Source organism: Arctopsyche grandis, chromosome 10, assembly GCF_051622035.1.
Source record: "Arctopsyche grandis isolate Sample6627 chromosome 10, ASM5162203v2, whole genome shotgun sequence".
NCBI classification, from domain to species: domain Eukaryota; kingdom Metazoa; phylum Arthropoda; class Insecta; order Trichoptera; family Hydropsychidae; genus Arctopsyche; species Arctopsyche grandis.
Genome location: NC_135364.1, coordinates 21,030,386 through 21,053,245, shown reverse-complemented (window position 1 = coordinate 21,053,245; position 22,860 = coordinate 21,030,386). Strand labels below are relative to the sequence as shown.

General features: G+C 33.9%; 1 protein-coding gene across 1 annotated transcript in view; it reads right to left on the bottom strand.

The window, feature by feature from the left end:
• The window catches only part of LOC143918308 (uncharacterized), a 237,919-nt gene that overhangs the window by 160,434 nt on the left and 54,625 nt on the right, over window positions 1–22,860 (bottom strand). The window contains exon 4 of the mRNA XM_077440124.1: window positions 6,140–6,269. Coding sequence (XP_077296250.1) covers window positions 6,140–6,269 — 130 coding nt within the window. The remainder of the gene's footprint in view (window positions 1–6,139; window positions 6,270–22,860) is intronic.

Below are 22,860 nucleotides of genomic sequence, written 5' to 3'. Positions count from 1 at the left end.
TTTAAATCGGACGATCGAATTAAGTGGGCAGGACGTTTAATCCGAGTGTCCCGTATCCGTGGGTCACTTTTTCCATTAGGTACAATGAGAGGGGTCTAGCAATAATGTGAAATAACGGTCGTCGTGCTCAACAGGGCCATTGTGAGCCAGTATGCTTGCTACGCGGGATAAACTGCTACGGCTCCCGGCTACGGCAATTACAAAGTTTTCTCTGGCGATTTCTTTTTATTAGACGATTCGTTTTATTTTACGATACTACACACCCACACGCAGATATGCACACAACATGAACAAAAGAAAGTATGCAATACCCTAAAAAAAACTACAATACGTCAAATTCTAATCTTGACTATCTTCAGTATACATATAGATTACCTATCTTGACTTAGTACCATACCAAAATTTAATCAGATCATATCTCCAATATATGTATGTATAATACGTATAAAGTATAGATAAAAGAAGTCAGTATTAAAATACTGGTAGACATATAGAAAAGTCAACTGCTTGCTATTAATCTGAGACGAACCGTGTTATTTTGTCACGTTTCTCTTAAATAAGACTATTTGAGCTGGTCAATGACAATTAACATTTGACATGTGAAATGAGACCAAACAAATAAACCAAACTTTTGGTATTTTCCTTGTATTTATGATGCAAGTAGAGAAACGTATCAAGGTCATTCTAGTTTCATCTACTTATTTTACATATTATAGGGGCAAAAGATTATTTATAAGTTCGCTTAAGACGTCTAGCATATATATTAATGTATACACTTATGTATATATGTATGTATATACTCCCTGAATTATTAAAGATAAAAACAACTGGGAAAAGTTTTAAGAATTCTCGCTCAATATATATCTTAATAGATACATACATATCTAATTTCTCGTTTTGTTCAATGCTGAGCTTCGTGGTCATTTCTTAACATTTGAGAACCGATGAATCCGCTTCTACTCTTACCTACGGGTCCTGTACCAAGTTATGTAAAAGCAGTGCTTAGGAGCAATCCCGTCAGTTCTTTGATTTGATCAGATCATATTGTGAGAGACCATACTCTCGTTAGCCTTCATTACCAGCATTTCCATACTCTCCACATTATTCCTGGCAATATGACCTAAATAGAAAAGAATCCTTTTTCTACATGTTGTGAAGAGGCTTTCTGAAAAGATGAAGACGTTCATACATCTTGCAGTCCATTGAAATCGCAACATCTGCTTCCAGCAACACATTTTAAAGGCATCTAACATGTCGCTATTAGTCATCGATGACTTTAACATTCCCATTCTTCTGCGAATTTTGGATTGGCATCTTCCTTCTCTTGAGGTTAAGATACCTAGTTAAATGAAATCGTTGACTTCCTCATAGATTTTAAAAGCATTTGACGTAATGAGAAACTCCGATCTGATTTTGAATAGGATTTTGTTTTGTTATCTCTTAGCCCAGGTGTTTACTCGTTATTTCTATTCTACGAAGTAGTTCCATTGGCTAGCCATTTGAGTTGTGACGTCCACGAATCTAATATTGAAAAAATTACATATATATGTATATTTAAATGAGAGTAATGAAAAAGGGGTAGTAAAAAATTATCGATAAAAACCATTTTTGATTATTTCATCTTAATACAAACAGTCAAGTTTCAATCTTTAGAGCCTCATTATGATTCAATCACGCGTGCTATATTGCAATATATAAAAATCGCACGATACAATGAAAATTCATATATTTAAATTCCATCACTCTTGAAATTTTGCACGCTCTTCGCATTCTTAATTATTATGCAAATTGCCGTTCCATAGCGAACGCTTTCTTTTTAACGAGATATTAAAAAATTGAAATGAAAGCTCCCAGCATACGGTCAGTTGCGGCTACTGTTTTTTTTTTTTTGGGTCTCCGTGTACGGTTGGTCGGCACTACAATGGGCACACGAAAGGGAAAAAAAAGGCAAATCCGAATGCGAAGTCTGCCAGGCCCGTCTGCCGAGATATTCGAGGATATTTGCGGCTATACCTATTTTCCACCAGAGCTGAAGTCGGGTCTGAGTGGTTTTTACTGTTGGCACTCAAAAAACTCGACTCGAATGCAATCGCAGCAAATCCAAATCTAGTTTGCGTTCACGTGACGTAACCCTCATCCTCTACAAGTGACTCGACAAAATTACAGACATCCCTACAAGTGTGTGAAAATATATTGCAATGACCGAACCCGTAAAAACAAGGAGACGTAGTGAACGCCCTATAAATGGCGTAAAAATCGTTTTATTGTCATATGACTTAAGTATCTGTACTATGTACATATATAGTTGGCATACTTTGTACGAGGGTTAAGCAAAATTTTGGCACACTGAAAATAAATAATAGTAAATAAACAAATGCATGTTTGTATCTTTTCCATTTTTTGGCTTAAGCATCCAGGTTAATGTGCAATTTCGGCGGTTTACTTTCTTTAAATTATACCCGTATTTATTATATTATTTATCATTTATTTATTTATTACACCGCAGTGGCATATTAGTTACTTTTTTATTTATTATACAGGTATGCATCCATATATATTTTTTACATTAAACACATGTGTACATACATATGTATATGGTCAAATATTGTACAAAGTATTGTAATTATTATATGAATCAAATACAAACATGGTCAAAATTGCAATTCAACGACATTCTAGATGCTGAAAACTCATATAACTCTGATAGGAAACAATCAACCTGGTTACAAATCCAAGATCTGGCCAGCAGAAACCGGTGGGATTTGAACCTGTGATTCGAAAGCATTCTATGCCAAACACATTCTATGCCAAACGTCTATGCTGATGGCTATGTACATATGTGTTTTATAAACTACTAATTGGATTGGTGTGCAATCCTAAAATTCTTGCTGAATTAAACTTAAATTTTCCCAACAAACTCAGATATACATATTTAGATACCGCTATTTATTCTCCTCACCTGAGGCACGTACCATGGTTTGATGGTTTCGTCACCTGTCGGCAGAGGCATCAAGCTCCTCAACCGGTTTTCTATTGATTTGGATTTGTTTAATCTAAAATATACAGATCTGGTTGAGGGATTGTTTAGTTTGGGATCGTAGCATGTTCTGTGTTATATATTTTTTTTAATAATGGTTTTTTTTTTCATCTTATTGTATATTTTTACTTTTTGTGTAGCTGCAGTGACGACTTGGAGCTAGTCTATTATGTCACAATGGCGAAATTGTAAATAAAGAAATATAGAGTGGCTTTATATCATTTTTCTTTATCATACATGGAATAACATTCAATTCACAAACTTTCTATGTATGAGAAAATTTTATGTTATTTTAATGCATGTTATATTTGTAGAAAGAGCAGATTAAATTATAGTTTTTTATACATAATATTTGTAATGTATTGTAAGTTGAATGTGAAGAAAATTATTATGATATAGATATGTAGATTTCTTTGTCAACCAAATTTAGCTACATAATTGGCCAGTAAATAGTTAAGTATAATAGGAGAAATATAAATTATTATAAGTATTTAAAAAGTTCATAATATTCGTCTCCTTAAGTTAGTTAAATTGGCAATAGTTGCATAAAAATCTATTGCTAATCCGTTATGTTAGTTACAACATACTTCATGTAATACATACATAATTACGATTTCAACACATAATAATTTGCGTAATATAATCGAATGTATGTACCATCAAAATGTGACATTCGAGCTGACCTCACCTGAATTTCTCACCTGAACGGCTATCATCCATCAAGAGAGAGGCTCGGATCAGCGAGAATAGAACAATGGGGAGGGGGAGGCGGGGAGAGATATCTTCAACAAACGAGATCAGCCATCCTCGCTTCACGGAGCTGCAAGCGAGCTCTAACTCGATTAGCGTAGTTCCATTAAACGCGACCCAGTTACGACCTCGTGGCGAGTAACTTGCTCCGACAATCGACTACGAGCCGATTTGATTTCGAATAAACCGGGAAAAAGAACAAACGTCACAGTACTTTATCGCGTATTTATCGACAGTTGAAAATAATACGATTTTGAAATCACTCGCGTGCAAAATCAACTTAATACTTATTAATTATTATTGCCGGCTGGGGGATAATCAGCTTATATTTCGATCCGACGACGATAATCCACATCGTGCTTACATATATAATATACATAAGTACACGTACTTTATGCGCGTTTTATCGTTGAAATTGTGTTTTATTTATCTCAAAACGGAGATTTAATATTAAAAAGGGGTCTACGTTACGATATAGAATGTTAAATTACAGAAAACACGAATATCGGCAGGCAAAGATCGAAAATCGAAAGATCTTAAGTCGAAAGATCAAAAAAAATAGTGCATGGTAAACGGTACATACTCACCTACATACTCACTTAATTTGCGCGAGCAGGATACAACAGGAACAAGAGGAACATGCTTTTCTTCCCGTATTCTGCTCGCGCAAATTAAGTGAGTATGTACCGTTTACCATGTACCATTTCTTTTTGATCTTTCGACTTAAGATATTTCGATTTTCGATCTTTGCCCTCCGATATTTGCGTATTCTGTAATTTAACATTCTGTCTTGTCACGTAGACCGATTAAAAAGATATGCCTAAAGTGGGGATAAATATAATATATGTATATGTATTACATACGTTTATAATACATATGGATATATATTTACAAATTATAATTTAAAATAGTCTTGAATTAAGTTTTTTCATTAACCTATGTACATATATGTATCTATCTGTAAGGACCATAGATGTAGCGGATTATTTTTAAAATCAATCGGTTAATTTATCACAGCGATTATCCAATAACTAGAAAATCTAAATCTTCAATTAGTTTACGGCTGAGCTAACTGATAAATAGTCATTAGATAAACTAATCATCAATTATACTTTCACTTGGACGTGTAACTACATATTAGCGATAGCCGTGATTAAAAAAATATATCGCCTTTACAATAGCTATAAATCTGAAATTTTCTCTCACCTATTAATACTATGCATATGCATATATCGTCGAATTAGCAAAAATTACGTTTTTTATAATAATAATTAGTTGGTCTGGTGACTTAAATCTACAGCATTGTGCCAAAGCCACATATTTGAAAAATGTGTGAATGACAGTAACAAAAGAAACTATTGTCAATTCAAACGATGTTCTCAAAAAATATACAAGATAATAGTAATAAAGACGAATTAAATGTATCTTAAGTATAAATTGGTTTACTTTTGTATCGTTCAAAAGAGAGTGAAGTGCACGGACATGAGAATAATTTCTGGTACTTTTTTGTTAAGAGGGATCAAATTTGTTTTCAAATGATATTATTTTTTTCTTTTTTTTTTTTCTTTTTTCATTCTTCAATCTTCCTCATACGGAAACGGAAGCCGTGGAATTATTACAACAACGAGGCGTCTTTCCAAAGAATATGGTTTGTCCAAACAATCACGAGATGAACGAGTCCACGTGTCGAAATAAGGTTAGGTTAGGTTATCTTATATTTTTAAAATCCGACACTATTCTTCAGTGTGGGCTGGAGGGTGTCTTTGAAGATTCTTCACCTCCGACCAGGGAAAAAGTTAGGTTATTTTGAAACAACTGAAGAATCTTAAAGAATGCTTTTCATCTCCTAGACTGAGCGAGTGACAAACGGCACCGACTAACAATAGATAAGTCGTTACCTTATTTTAAACTGCACCTGTTCTAACTGCTTGTTAGAACCTTTTCAAAGAAAGCTAACGAAGTATAGAAAGAGTGTTATTTTAAATAATTAAATGCAATAAACTCAGTCACTTCAGCCATTTCACGAGAAGCCAACTATTGCAGACAATTATGTAGAGAAAAATTGAGGGACGTCGCAGAGTGAGTGGGACATAAATGTCTGTCCTGGTTACAGTGCATTAAAATAAGTAGTGAACAAATTATCTGGCATTAAGTAGAGGCTATCACACTAATCTTATATGCGATAAGAAGAAGAAGAAGCTCGCACATGTCAAAAAATAAATGATACCAAAAAAGTTTCATCAGACAGAACGGTGTTCAAATTATAAAATATAATTAATGTTTCGTGCGGTAAATGGGATCAATACCACAACAAATTAGGTCGAAAGCATTAAAACACCCAAATGCACTCACCTGTGACAAGATTTGCGTGATGGAACTGGCACACAGCATCAGCCTCGTACCAGGATATGCGGTCTCTGAAGTAGCGGTAGAACACTGGGAATCCCTCCTGAGGCAGTATCCACGTGTTACTGATGTTCACCTGTCGAACCGAAAAGCACACGTGAACAACGGTCTCGTGACAAAAGCTGGGCTCTCTCGGGACGAAGTCTCCCAAAGCCACCGAGATCGGGGCACTTGAGTTATGCGAGTGGCTTAGCGCACCCTCGGGACGTGACCCAGCATCCGTTGCAAAGTGACCGGCGAATTTAAATAATTTAATAACGCCGGACGGTAAGTGAGTAATGCCGGAAAGTACAAAACTTGAATAAATTACCCCCTCCCCGATGAGTGGGAAAATTCGGAAAAGCGTCCAACGCTACATTAGGCGAGTGCGAACAAGCGACGGCGCTCAGACGAGCTTAATGTGTCGTAAAATAAGAAAAGCTGAAAGAAATTGTTTGTGCTTTGACATCTGAGACGTAAGCGAACTAATACTCTTACCCAATCATTGTCATTCTGGTATTAAAGTTTTATCCGAAATGTGTCGCTAACATAATATAACGTTAACAATATATTAATGTTTTGAGTCAATTCTATTCAAATTCTACGTGGCATTGCTAAGGTTAATAATAGTGTAGGGGTGGATTCAGGATCCAAATGTAAGGCCAAAGTCGCTTCACAGCATTTATTCAACGATTCGGAAGGTCTACACGGATCCACCGCTCACCCCAGAATAATCTAATCTACCGTCTGTATCTCCTTATAAAGTACAAGTCGCACACCACAGCTCACCCGATCCATTTATGTATCTATTGTCTAGGCACGAAAAGGCCTTCATTGGTGAGGTCAATCATTTCCTATCTCTCTTGCTAATCTCAAGCTATTCGGCGTCTTAAGGTTCGATTTTTTTACTAACCTCTTCTTATTATTATAAAATGTTTGTATAAATTGGCATTGTATAAAATAATTATGTATATTGATTGATTGTATTGTATCTGTACACTCGTCACAATGGAGCGATCTGTAAAGGCGAGTGTTCATGTTCTACGAAATAAAATAAGATACCAATTGGTCAATTTATTTATTTATCAATTGGTCAATATTTATGTATATTAAATGGTCATTTTATGTTGATCAAATCGTTTGTATAATGGCAAAAAGCTTTGAGTCAAAAGCCCCTTGTTTTGAGAAAATCGATTTTTTTTAAAAATCAAAAGTTTGAAACTGACTATTTCGTAACGTAAATCATCATTAATGTATTGAACAAATTCAATAATAAATTCTTATCAAAATCACAACATTTAATTTTAAAGTTACTGACCAATTGTTTGTTATATTGATGTGATGAAAAATTTAGATGCCAGTATAAAATAATGGCGGACTACATTTATACCCCAGTTAACGTGACGTTGGAATGGAAATTACATTACAGCTATTGCGATTACAAAAAAATGTAAATTAAATGCTTAATTGAAAGCTTTTTACACTAAATTGAAGGCTTTTAGTATTCACCTTTCTTTTTTCAATATAAAAATTAATTTAATCATAAATATATAGGAAAATATTTTTATATACCCGAGTATAAGATTAATTACATAATGATTATTATTGTTAATGGTTAGACCGTATTTACTGTTAAATTCAATCCCAAAGAGCCCTCAACAAGCAGCGATAATTTCGGATACTGGTGTGTAAGCTTAAATTATAGAGAGGGGGTGCTTGTTAGGGCACGCGGGCCACAGTTTTAGAAGTCTCCTCGCTGCCAGCATTCCCAGTTTCGTCTCGGTTATGGGCCAAACTAACTTTGACCGCCATTTCCAGCGCCATTATCATCTTAATTGGGCCTTTCAGCTGAACCGCCGCGAGACTTTGTTCGCACTCGTCTGACGCCTGCTGAAAACTTTCGACGAAACTCTCTCTAACTATGTATATATGTATGTATGTATGTTTATCAGCACTCGGCAATATTAAGTCGAGGCTTAATAAGTAAGTACCCTGTAAGTGCTTCTTAAAGCGATTGTCATTTTGTGTTTCGTATATGAAAATAAAAGTTGGTAGTACCTGACGTCGAGTTAATGGTTAAGAGTAGATTGATATAATTAGGCGCAATCAACATCAAATGAAAAGTCCACGGAATCATTTGTTAAAAGTTTACTCTGTATGGAAAATATGGTACTCACAAACTTCTAACGAGCTTACATAGGGACTTAATGGCCACGTTGTATAATATTATAGATATGTATCAAGAGGAGATAGGAGGAAAAGTGAAACTTTCGACAAATTTTATTATGCTAAATAATACTATCATATATTGATTGGACTAATTACAGTTTCACCTAAAAAAATATTTAGTATTTAAGATTTGGAAGTTTTTTTTAAATATATTATTTGGCAATATTGTAAATTTAAGGCGAACATGAGCGGAATTTTATTTATTATTTTTAATTTTGAATTGATTTTTATTATTTTATATATACATAATAAAAAATAGATGTTGTTTTTCATTTAGTAGTCATTCAATTTACATTTAAAGTACATATTTACCTATGTATATATTGCCTCACCCGGAATAACAAAAAGCTAAAAGACAGTGTAGTGACTATTTATATATAAATTTTAATATTTTTCTTTCTGATCATTTTGTATATCAAAGGAGTATTTTTTTAATATACATTTTTTTGACAATATTTATAACACAAATTGAAAATAAAAAATTTTCATCACTACAGAAGGCAACAAAAAAGTCTAGTCCTACTTTTAACCCACTTTATATCATGTTTTCGAAAAGAATTGTAATACAATATATGTAAAATATGTGGATGTATTTTTTCAAAATGTTTAAATTACTTTCAAGAGTATTTTTTACATTCTAGCAATATGAATTACGTTATCTATGCACAATAAATGAAGTTAGATGAGATAGAGTAACAATAGATGAAGTTTTGTGACCATGCGAAATGTTCTCCTAAACCACCCAACGAATCGAACTGAAGCTTTTTTACGTATTATAGGTATGATAAATTTCATAAATATTTTGTTTGGATTTTTTTGTATCATAACATAATATATTAAAGTAAGTCATAAAATGTAGTAATTGTAAAATTCATTATACCTACATATGGTACTGCATTTTTTAGTTTAAAGAAGATTCTGCTGCATTACCACCTCTTTTTGATCCTACCTACATATGTATATATTCTACCATAAAATATTAGTCTAATTTGAAGCAAAACTGATAATAAAACCTGTTACAAAAAAATGATTTTGAAATGATATTATGATATGATTTTAAAAGTAAAAAAAACCTGCATTTTTTTTCTTAACAATTCAATAAAATTTTGTACGCCCTTGGCATCCCTTCATCCGGTTTTCCGGATATTAATCGTATATTTAACAATATAATTTTTTTCTCTCCAAATTGTATTCGGCACACATCCGTTCAAAACATCGATCGCATTTCCCTCCCGAAGGCGATAATTCAGAATAATTTTCCGCTTAAATTTCGCATCATATTTTTCCCCGCGGAAACGATGTTTATTAGGGATAGGGGTTGGAACGCGACCGAGCAAGAGAAAGAGGACCGAAGGGCCACGTTACTTCGAAAGGGCTTTCCATGTCTACGCACTCCGGCGTGCTATAAATTATTTTCACCTTAATTCCAAGCGATGTTAACTAAATTGCTAAACAAAATGGCTTTGTGCGAGTACTTACTACGTACAACCCCGTAGGCGTAAATCATAACGTAATTGCCGTAGCGTAGAGAGAGGCTGCCACCCCTGACCTGTGTGTACAATCTCGCGCTTTTCCTAGCCGTATTCGTTACGTCGAAGGGTTAACCCTTAGAGCGCGGCCGCACATAAACCGCCACGGCTCTATCTTATCTGCAGCCTCCCTCCACTTCTGTCGTCCCATTTGGACCATCGCACACACACAAAACCCTAACACGGCCCACGGTATATCTTTCTATCTCCCTTTCTGGCGTGTAAAGTGTCCGGCGAAGGGTTATACGAGTACTGGTGTGGATGCGTGAAATATCGCGTCGTTGATAAAATTACGTGTAATATTTTGTACGCGCTGGGATCTCTCGTCGATGTGAAAAATTGATGTGATTTATCGCGTCCCCAGTCGGCGACCCCGTAAAATCCGTAAGGGTGGGGTCAAATATTGACAGTTTTATGGCCAATACGACAGTATTGAAGGGTATTATTTTTAAGATTTGAATTTTCCGTGTATGGACGGAAACTGCGATACCTCGCTCAATAGTACGTTTGGATCAAGATCCAAAAATTCAAGATGCTGAAAAATTTATTTCATTCCGAAGTATGTCTGCGATTTGTATAAACGATAATGTGTCATTTATGTGACACTTTTCTCCTCTTTCATAAGATAGAAACATCTTATGGTAGGAACACACTCAAAACTACGGCACGGGACGCGTATGTGGACTATTAATTCATACAATATTATCTCTTCGAATATGGGAATCACCTTTATCGATCATTGTCAAGTTTTTATCAATATAAAGATGATGTATCAACGAAAACACTTTAGGGGATGCGGCTTATCATGGGACGCTGCGGTACAGATTTGGCATACCACAGTACGTTTGGTGTTTTTTGCATAGGATTAAAGAGGATTAAATATCACCGAAAACACTCCAGATGGTGATTTTTGGGACTGTGTACCATGTATATGGGCTAGGAGTGATGCATTTTTTTCATATGTTTACCTAAAAAAAACACGGACCACGTACCATTCAGTGTGTTTTACACGCCCTAAGGATAGATAGATAGATTTCAGAGCAGAGAAAACGTCATTTACGTAGCCAGAAAAAAATATACGAATTTTGGATTTTCATCAATGAACCTAGTGAAAAACTTTCGACGTACCAAGGAAACTTAAAATAAAAAAAAATCATTGATTTTTCAACAATCAAAATTTTCATCGACATAAATCGATTAGTTGGAAGCACAAGAAATTGTTAAAAATTGATTTTTTTTTATTTAACGTTCCTTTGATACGACGAAAGCTTTCCACTAGGTACATCTGGTTTTCCATTCTGGCCTAATGTACATACATAGGTGAAGGCATCCCTATTACTTTCCTTAAAACATGTACATATGCATTTCAAATAAATTTGAAGACATTAGTGTTTTAGAACAAATTAACGATATCAAAATTTAAACGACAAATAGTCTCGGGACGTCACTACGTTAAAAATATTATATGAAATCATTTCATTCCATTTTGTTTACTATTATTTTTTAATGCAGTACGATCTAAGCAAAGTGTGATAGTAGAAAAACTTAAAATAAAAATAAAAAATGATTTTTTTTATCCTCAAAAAAAATATCGCCTGTGGTGTATTTGTCAACCATGAAATTGGTTTCACTTTGAATCTATTTAAAAGAAATTGAAGTATTTTTTTTTAATTTACGTAATAAGAATCACCTACACGAACGTTTTCCATTAGCTCGCTTTTTTTCCAATTTTCAAAGTAAAACTTCTTTACGGACGGTATAGTCTTGTTCACAAAGCTTTACAACGCCAAAATATTACAATAAAATGAATTGGAACGATTAGAAAAGTTCCCTCCTCACAAACCTAATCTGTTTTTACCTTTGCTTATTTAGTAGATTTTATATAAGGACGGTTTATTTAGGTACTTCTGTAAATGTGTTGTGTAAAAGACAAAGTAAATTTTTTTTCATTGCCATTGTTTTTTTTTTATACTAGGGTTTATATCCGGCTTCCCTCGGTATTTGTAATATATGTAAACCGCTTAAACATGACCAATCTAATAGTAAACATTTTATTAAATTTATTTGAATAGTTTTATTTTATTTAAATTTATTTGAATATAAATTTGTTTTTTATTAAATTGAATGTCAGGGATTCTACGACCCAAAAAAAAACAAACATACATCAAAGTCTCTTTCAAAATTATATATTAGATTTAAGTCCATGGCTTTCTACTGATTCGACATAAAATAATCCATGATATAATAAAGATTCGGAATAAATACTCGTATTGTAAGCTGAATTTCATAGACATCACATGAAATGGTCGAAGGGGACTGAAAATGCGGAAAGTCGAATACGAGTCAAATCCCAAGCTCAATGGATCAATTCGTGAGGTCAAAGGACGAGTTGATCTGAATCTTTTATTTCTTCCTATGGTCAGCAGAGGTTGACTTTGTTGATCCGTTAAGCTGAGAATCTATTCCTCATCTGTCATTTAATATTTTTGTTTAAACAACGGTGTCAAAAAATAAATTGTATTCATGGACGGATTCAGTGATAAATAAACCATTCTATGCACATACATATGTATATGAGAATGAAGCCTCATCAATAAACGATATCATAAAAAGATAGATACATAAATTTTCATCAATTTCTAGCAATCAAGATCACAGATTGACAGGAAAATGTTCGCCGTGATGAAGTATGTACATCCATACCATCGCTTGAAATCGGGAATGCAGATATGTATATACATATGTACATACATAGTGACTTTACCCCTTAATGATTAAAGGGGTTGATATCTATATAACAATGTCTTATCTCCCCGCTGCTTGTCACCCCACCTGCTGGGGTAGCGAAATGACTTGCATGTAAGTCCCGATGTGACAGTCGTATTTGTGTCACGCACCCCTCATTCAAACGATATCGATTCGAGCAACCCCTCACACTGGAGAGGTATGCTTCGGGGAGATAGATCGATGAGAACATTTCAATTACTCAGTCGATACGTATGCATACACATGACACGGGGGGTGAAGGGGTGTTTGATTCTTGGCGCGTTACGAGATCGTCACTGAGAGACAATATCTGAAGAATTTCAATAAGAAAAATCTCTTAAGCGATAGAAAATCCTCCTAAAATGCCTCCTTGTATACATATGTATAATATCAGAACGAAAGTAAAATAAATGTTGATACAAGTATAGTAATCGATTGCATAGCTTGAATTCATTCACTTGCAAAATCGAACAAGTATGCACATAGAAACTATTCCATTTTATGACATACATATGTATATATTCTATCACGTAATTCAATTTTAATTGATGTTTCAATATACAAATATATATATAAGTAAATTTTCGCCTCGTTGAAATTTCGACCGGAACTTCATCTAAATTTCAATTTAGAGTCAAAGCTCGACTGAAAGCTAATTTTCCGGACAGACACTCTTCGTTATTGATTAATTTGGAAAAGTTTCCCGTTGCCAGAAACACTCTCAGCTCTATGTATGTATTATATATTCAAATTTCACGAGCCAACCTATCATGTAGTTAATAGCATACGTGCGAATAAAATTTACAATACATAAATAAAAATACACAAATACTAATTTAACTATGATTCAACTAAAACATTATAATAATTGATCAAACGAGATGTTGCATGCACATATATAACAAGAAGAAACTAAGCTATTCCGACAATGACACGTTCTTCCTCATTAAACTTGGATCTTTTACGATCGACTGTCGCTATAACTTAGTCCACTTCAGAAAGTCCGTCTCGAATTGCTGAATAGTCGAAGATATTCCCTTCTCGGCCTATTTCTGAATTGGTCTCAGGCCTGTTTTGACCCCAATTTCAAGGATGCAATATATCGTTTAACGAGGCTACCCGGATCAACCACCAAACTTTTATCTCGTAGCCCAGTGCAATCGTTCACCGTGACTTCACTCCACTCCATCAAAAAACTACCCACGTTGTTCCGAGGAAATGGGGGTGGGTGTGTCAGTTTAAATCTGCATAATTGGACTAAAGCCTAATTTCAAACTCGATCGTTCGAATAGAATAAGGATATGTCATGCTGTGTCTTGTTGAAAACTAAATGATATTTTTATTTAAAAAATTATTGCACGAATCATAAACATAATCACGTACATAAAATCCGTGTGGGGATATTTTATTCTTTGTGTTGTTAGATTTTTGCGGCACTAAAGGCGTTAATTCTGCACACGTACAGGTCCGATATAGATTTATCGGTCAGCCACTCTAATAAAAGCCCCTCGTGTAGTTAAAATCCCTATAAAAATATGTATTGTAGTTGAAAGCTTTTGTCGACTACAACAAAACTTACAACATGCATGGAAAAGTCAAGCTTTCGCATACATATTTAGTTTGAATTTATCGCCTTGGATAAATCATAAGATTCCTATCGGTTGGAAACTTATTAAGGGGTATTTAAACTCATAATTTATTTTATATAACACAGTTACATGATCTGTAAAAATGCTATTTTATCACAGTCTATGTTTAGAATATTTCAACGGAAAAAAATATATTTTATTTAGCTTGACAGCTCAATATTTGTGTGTCGTATAATCAATTTTGACCTACTTTCAATGTATCAAAACATATTCTATTAAAATTCGAGTCCCTCGCACCCCCCCAAAGCTATTTACAAAGTCTTCGTTGTATTATAATTGAAGCTATATTGAATGAATAATAAATGTTTACTTGGCAACCATATCAATTGATCAAATTTTGTATGGAGAATTTTTCAATAGAAGCACAAAAAAAAACACACTCGAAATATATAGTTGTATGTACAATTGTCTTATCATATTTTTCATCAGTGTGTTGAAAGCGTAAGTATTTAAAATACACACTTATTTTTTTGTCATTTTCGTTTATTTTACTGCTAGTACAAATATTGACATAAATTTTATCTTTTATCTTTTAACTTTTATCTTTTACACTACCTTATATAAAATCTACTAAATAAGCTAAGGTAAAAACAAAAAATATCTAAAAATAATGTATGTAGATTAGACAGGATTACATTGGGTTAGGTGCAAATTCCAACTCGGAAATACAAAAATTTTAAATAAATAAATACATAAGCAAACAAAACCTTTTTCATATTCGATTTTATATACATATATACAAATTTAATAATATTATAGGCGCAACGCAAAGGAATCCCACAACAATGAAACGAAGCAGGTACTAGGTTAGGTTAAAGGTTAACCATCTCCGATACGTTTGAATCGAAATCTCTTCCAAATTGAACAATAATTTCAATATTGCCGAGCCGGAAACAACTGAAGCGTGCCTCAGAAGCCTTATTTCGAATTCGCAAAATGCGGAAGGCGAAACTGGAATCCTAGAGGAGGGTGAGAGTAAGAGAGAGAAAAAAAAGGGTGGCAAAAGATTTACCTAGAGATTGTTAAGGGCGCACGCATATGTCGAACGAAAATATTTTCAAAGAAAATTTACCACAGTCGACATCGACCCGGAAACGACGTAAATTTTCCGGGAAAATATGGTCGCGCCGTTTTTAGAAACCCTCACCATTTTATCCCGGACCACGCGGTAATTTCCTAAGGGTCGCATTTCGCGGCCACCCGATCTGATCATCGTACCGTTCCGGGTTCGATTCCGGTCGAAAATATTGTCGGTCGGTTCGTCGTGAATATTTTATCGGCCGCTTTAGTAGACGATCTGAAGTCCGTCGCAAAGCGGAACCAAGTTCCGGTTTCCGGACGGTCATTCCGGACGAGCGGTTTACCAGACGCGCGCATTATAAGCCGCACAATGGATTTATATTCATAACAATTGTCGAGCTAAAATATCAAATACACGATAGAATATTCGCAGTATTAAAATTATAAAGTAAAACTGATTTCACGTAATATGTAAAATAACATTGTTTTGAATTCATCACGTCCGTCTACGAACACTTATTTTATTTAAAAAATATATTATATATTTTCAGAAGCCCTAATATATATTTTTGCCCGAAGGAAGATAAATCTTTGTCCAAATTTGTACATACATACGTACTTTATATAAATGTATAACATTATAATTTGAAATTATATTCAAATAATGGTGACAAATGAGGACTGGTTGCCAATTTGATTGGAACCGTTTCAACATTGAAATCAAATAAATTGGCAAACCCTGATAAGAAACGATCAATCTGGAGTCACATATGTACATATGTATGTCCAAGGTCTCAGTTGATAGCATTATACGCTAAACACTGAGTTGATTTTTGACACGTGTGTACATTTTATATTTTTTTTATTTATCCGCTATTTTATTACTTTACTGTTTTTTTTATGATTGTGTTTAAATGTTGTTTTTTTGTGATTTTTGTTCTATCTATTTATTTTTTATTTTTCTCCCTCTCTTCTTTTATTATCTAAGCCATTGTGGCGCATAAGGTTCTTCCTGTAATGCCACAATGGTCCAAACATTTAAATAAATAAAATAAATTTTCCACAACATGTAATATCTGAAGAAGAGGGAGAAGGACTGCAAAAAGCAGTCCTAGCTGCATATACTAGTGGTAAGCATATAATGCTTTCAAACAAGGTAATCATGGGTTCAATCCTACCGGTTGTAGCTGGCAGACCTTAGATAAGTGACTACAGGTCGATCGTTTCCTATTTTTTTTGCCAATTTATCTGAAATGAAACGGTTCCAACAAATTGGCAACCTTTTCCCACTTTCTCGCATAAATGCTGCAAATTTGTCCATAGATGTCTCAGTTTATCGATGTTTTATGTTTGATCGATATTTGTATATGCCTTATACATACATATATAATACTTCTGCACAATTTTTGAACATATTTAGATGTCGTTTTTAATGTAAATATATGGGTATATATATATATATATATATATATATATATATATATATATATATATATATATATATATATATATATATATATATATATATTGCTCTTGAAATAGCATCCATCCGATAAACTGTTTAAGTATATATATATATATATATATATATATTTAAACTTTACGGAACAAATCCAAAATAGGTACTTGGAACGTTAGAGGACTCCTGAATCCTGGGAAAACACTGGTTGTTGAGAAAGAGATGTACAGTCATGGGCTAGATATACTCGGAATCTCGGAAACGCACTGGAAGAACAACGGCCATTATAAAACTTCAAATGGAAATACGATATATTTTTCTGGTAACCAAGATTCGTCACATAGCGGTGTCGCGGTGATCTTAGCATCTAAATTAACCAGTGCACTAATTGGCTACAACCCCATACGTGACAGACTTATACACTTAAAACTCAACACGCATCCGTATAAACTAAACATCCTTCAAATATATGCTCCTACTGCAGATGCCGAAGATATTAAAATAAATGCGTTCTATGCTTCACTACTCGATACATTGTCAAATATCTCAAACAAAGAAATGACCATCATTCTTGGTGATTTTAATGCCAAAGTCGGTAATAATAGCAACATTGATAACATAGTAGGTAAATATGGATTGGGTATTCAAAATGAGAGAGGAGAGAAACTTATAAGTTTCTGCATTGAAAATAAAATGTCCATTATGAATACTTGGTTTCAACATCATCCTAGGCGATTGTACACTTGGATATCTCCTGGGGATCGTCACCGCAACCAAATCGATTATGTATTAATAAATTCTAGATGGAAATCATCGATACATAACGTCAAAACATATCCAGGTGCAGATTGCGGATCGGACCATAACTTACTTGTTGCTAAATTTCGACTGAAATTGAAAATGATTAAAAGACATCAAAATAAAGCAATTAAACTCACCAATGATGATGTAATTAATTTTGGCAATGTAATCAGAGAAAAAGATGCAGAATTCCAAATAAATCCTAATGTAGATGTAGAAGAGTCTTGGAAAATTTTTAAAGATCTCATAATTCGGTATGCCAGAAAACATCAAACACCGCAAAATGAACATCGTAAGTCTTTTATCTCTGATTCAACTTGGGTTAAGATAAAAGAACGTAAAAGACTTAAACAAACTGGCATAACATCGACAGAATATCTTGAAAGGTATGCAATATTACATAAAGATATTCAAAGGAGTTGTAGGCGGGATAAAGCTAAATATATAAATGACATATGTGAGGAGATAGAAAAACACGCATTAAAGAATCAGGCAAGGGATATTTTTCACAAAGTAAAAATCGTCACTCAAAAATTTTCACCCAAAACTTGGACAATAGATGATCAATTTGGAAACACGCTTACAGATATTGATGTGATACTCAACCGATGGAAAGAATACTGTTCGGAATTGTACAGTGGTAGTTCGTCGACCTCAATTGTTTCCCTAATTGATGATGTCAGGGAGCCTGACATCTTGACATCTGAAGTTGTAAATGCCATAAAGAAACTGAAATGTAAAAAGTCTCCTGGCAGCGATGGTATACAAGCTGAACTTCTGAAAGAGCTTGGTGAAACTGCGATAAAGGCGCTATGTAATATGTGCAACAAGATCTGGGTAAACGGAGTATGGCCGAAAGATTGGGTCAATTCAATATTCATTCCCTTACACAAGAAAGGATCTACAAAAAAATGCGAGAATTACAGGACCTTAGCCTTAATATCGCACTCTAGTAAAGTATTGCTGTATATAATTAAAGATCGTTTGAGCAGTTACCTTGGATGGCAAATACCGAACGAACAAGCAGGGTTTGTAAAAGGCAAAGGGACGAGGGAACAAATACTGAATATACGTCAACTCATTGAAAAATGTCGGGAGTTTCAAACTCCAGCCGTTCTTTGTTTTATAGACTATAAAAAAGCTTTTGACTTTGTGAACTGGGACTATCTGTGGAAAGTTCTACTGGACATGGGAGTCCCCATGCATCTTGTAAAGATAATACATAACTTGTATAATGATAACAATGCAGTAGTTCGAATCAATTCGCTAAACTCGACAAATTTTCGAGTACAACGTGGAGTAAGGCAAGGGTGTATATTATCTCCAGACCTATTTAATATATATGGAGAGTATATAATGCGTAGAGCACTGGATGGTTGGAAGGGTGGAGTGTCCATTGGTGGAAAAAAACTATCCAATCTTCGGTATGCGGATGACACAACGCTCATAGCTAATAATCATGAAGAAATGGCCGAACTGATCCGTCGTGTTGAGACAGAGAGTAATGTGCTTGGCCTCCAGATAAACCGCCCCAAAACAAAAATTATGATAATTGACCGTCACCAACAGCTGCAAAACAACAACTCAGCTTTAAACGGTATAGAGGTGGTCGATAATTTTGTCTATCTGGGGTCACTCATATCTAACAACGGCGGCAGCGAATTGGAAATACGGCGCCGGATTACATTAGCAAAATCGGCAATGTCACAACTAACGAAGATTTGGAAGAATAGAGCCATTACAACTGCTGTCAAAATCCGTCTCGTGAAGAGTCTCGTTTTTTCTGTCTGCCTTTATGGTGTCGAGACGTGGACCATGAAGGCGGCGGATAGACGGAGAATCGATGCCTTCGAGATGTGGTCCTGGAGACGGCTACTGCGCGTGCCTTGGACCGACAAACGCACGAATGTGTCTATTCTTGAAGAATTGAAAATCAAGGATAGATTGTCAACAATATGCCTGAAACGTATATTGCAGTTCTTCGGCCACATTGCACGAAGAGGTGAGGAGAGCCTGGAGCGGTTGGTTGTGGTTGGTAGCGTCGAAGGCAGAAGAGCCAGAGGCAGATCCCCCGCACGCTGGACTGACCAAGTATCTGCAGCGACGGGCGCTTCCACGGTAGCAAGTCTTCGCCTGGCCGAATTTAGAACTGAATGGAGGCAGCTGGTTGACCGCACATCATAGTCACGATCCTCAGTGATGAGGGAACCGACAGCAATATATATATATATATATATATATATATATATATATATATATATATATATATATATATATATATATATATATATATATATATATATATATATATATATTAAGTGTAAAAGTATATATATATATATATATATATATATATATATATATATATGTACATACGTATATGTAATTAATAATTCTTAATTTGTATATCATACTCGTTGCTTTGGAGCAATTTGTTAAGACGAGTGTGCATGATCGATTGAAATAAAATACAATGTATAAAAAGAAAAATAAATAAATAAAAAATATATGAGATATTTTTAAAACGCGATATAATTTAATACCTAAATAAATACATTAAGTTTTTCAATACAAAATTATTACTCAAAATAGAATTTTTTTAAAAATAGCTTATGAGTTATAAACTATATAACAAGTGAAATAAAATCTAATCCATTAAAACTACGGTAATGTGCTGAAACTTTGAAAAGATGCATAAGTATAAACATTTTAAATTTATTTTAAAAAGTTTTATTAAAATCGTTTTTATTTGTAATAAATATAGATTAAAGTTTTTAAATTATATTTTACAAACTCATGTAAGAAAGAAATATAAATAGTTTTGAAATTAATATACATTACAGAAAATTGCTAAATATTATTCAACTGTTAAAACTTTTTCAGTTTTGATACATATAGTATTTTTTCTATATATGTATAATCTCAGCATTGAAAATTCTCATCAGACAGTGTACGTACATATGTATGTATGTGTCTTCGTTTTTCTTGGATAACAACATTAATCTTATCACAATGGAACTTAATACGTTAACAATGACTTATGTTTTTAAAATACTTACTCCACCGAAAAAAACACACATAAATTAATTTTTTATTCGACATTCAAATTCAGATATTTTGTACATTTGACAATTCCTTTAAAAAACCCCATTTTTACTATTGCATATTGAATCGTCAACTGTTCTACGTATAAATACACTCTTATTTAATAAAGTTGTTTTAGCCTTCTGCCAAAAAAAAAAAAAAGGCTTTCATGGAAACGATTGGATAAAGTTCTAACATGAACGTTTAAATGAACCGAATGCGTACACTTACTGCCAGCATCTTGTGCAAAATATAATATAACGAAAATCTAAACGTTTCAACGACAGCATACACACATACAAAAACATAATAAAAATAAACTATTAGACTGTTTACCCAGCACCGGATGTGCCGAAATTGAATTTGGCGCCAAATCGACAGCGGGGGTGGGAGGGGGTCAACGAGGCGCCATTTCGCTGGCGCCAAACTGCGCTAACGGCACATCCGAAAGCGAAACGAGCCGTTTGACAAATGAATTTAGAAATTGGATATTTATCTGCCGGTCTTTGATGGAGACAAAGAGACGAGGGGGAAAAGGCCAGAGCCCCCCGCGCTTACTCCGTGAAAACGACCAGATGCAAAACGAGGATTAGCGATTGGGCGGAAAAAGGTTCGAGCCGTCAACAAAGACCTTCAGCCTGTCGTTAAAATATTCCAGTCAGCCGTCTGTCTCCTAATCACGATATGTATAATATCGTTTATGGGAGTATACATATATGTATGTACATACATATATATCTACATGCGAAAACATGGCGGCTGGCATACATACGTATTCTTACATATGCGACGAATTGGATGGGGGTACACGTGTACCCCTATCGTTACTTGAGGGGCTTAACGATGAATGCTTGTTCGGCTGTGAGATTTTCCGATGAATTTTACATAGGATTAGCTTTGACTCGATTATTGATTACAAAATGGTTGTGAAAGATTTGAAATTTTCCCTAATGAATCTATCAACGAATATACATATACATAATATAGAGAGTACTGCAATTAAAAATTAGTAGGAAAATGATATCAAATAAAAAAGTATAAATACAAAACCATTTGCCTAATTTACATATAGGTTTTTCTAATGAAATTTGTTTAATTTTAACATATTTGATATGAATTATCTTTTTTATTTAAAAAGCTAATTTTAATGAGAAAATAAACGTGGTTGGAATTTTTTATGAACCTAAAATAAAATTTTATCGCTAAATTCACAATCATTTATAACATTATATATAATCTAATATATAATTTTGAAAGAGACTTTGTATGTAAGTATGTATGTAAGGTTTGGGCGGTAGTATCCGTGAAGTTAAATTTAATAAAAAAGCAAATGAATATTCAAATAAATTTAGATAAAATGTTTACTATTGATTAGCCATGTTTAAGCGGTTTACATATATTACAAATACCGAGCGAAGCCAGGTAAAACCACTAGTATTGAATAAATTAGAGTACACATGTACATCTCACTATGCAGCAGTTTTTTGTGTCATATTTATTGTGTCATATAAACGATTTATTTTTAAATAGTAAATTTGGTATATTATTATTTGAGTTTTGTGAAAAATCATTATAGTTTTGGAGAAAAAAAATTTCTTCACTGTTTCGTTCTTATTTATAATTACAATACCAAATAATTGTTTCTTCAAAAGGTAATACGCATACTCATTTCACGACAGTTAATACTAAAAAAATATATATGAAAATAAAATTTCCACGTTCAAATGCTGGTAAGTGATATAGTAGAATTTCAGCATTAACTTAAAGCAATTAATTGCTTATCTTTTCTGCAATTAAAATACTGTAATGAGCGCGTTATTTGAGAGCCGTTAATAAATTTTAATTAACGTCTAGTCGAAATCAAGAAACGTACAGATAGATGTACATTCGGGGAAGAACCTGAATGCTATTCGCGGAATATTTCGCGCGCGTTCTCTCTCTCGGCATCTTAACGATTTTAATTGGCAAATTAATATTATGAACAGGGATTTTATGAGTAGCACGAGCGGAATAGCTTAAGGGACATCTGTTTTTAAGGATTAATTTATTTCGCTTTTCCGGCGCAGGAAAATTGGGTCGGCGACAGGAACGGCACAAAGTTGTACATACGGCGAAAACGTACTGAAGGTTCGTTTTCCAAAATTTTCTTTC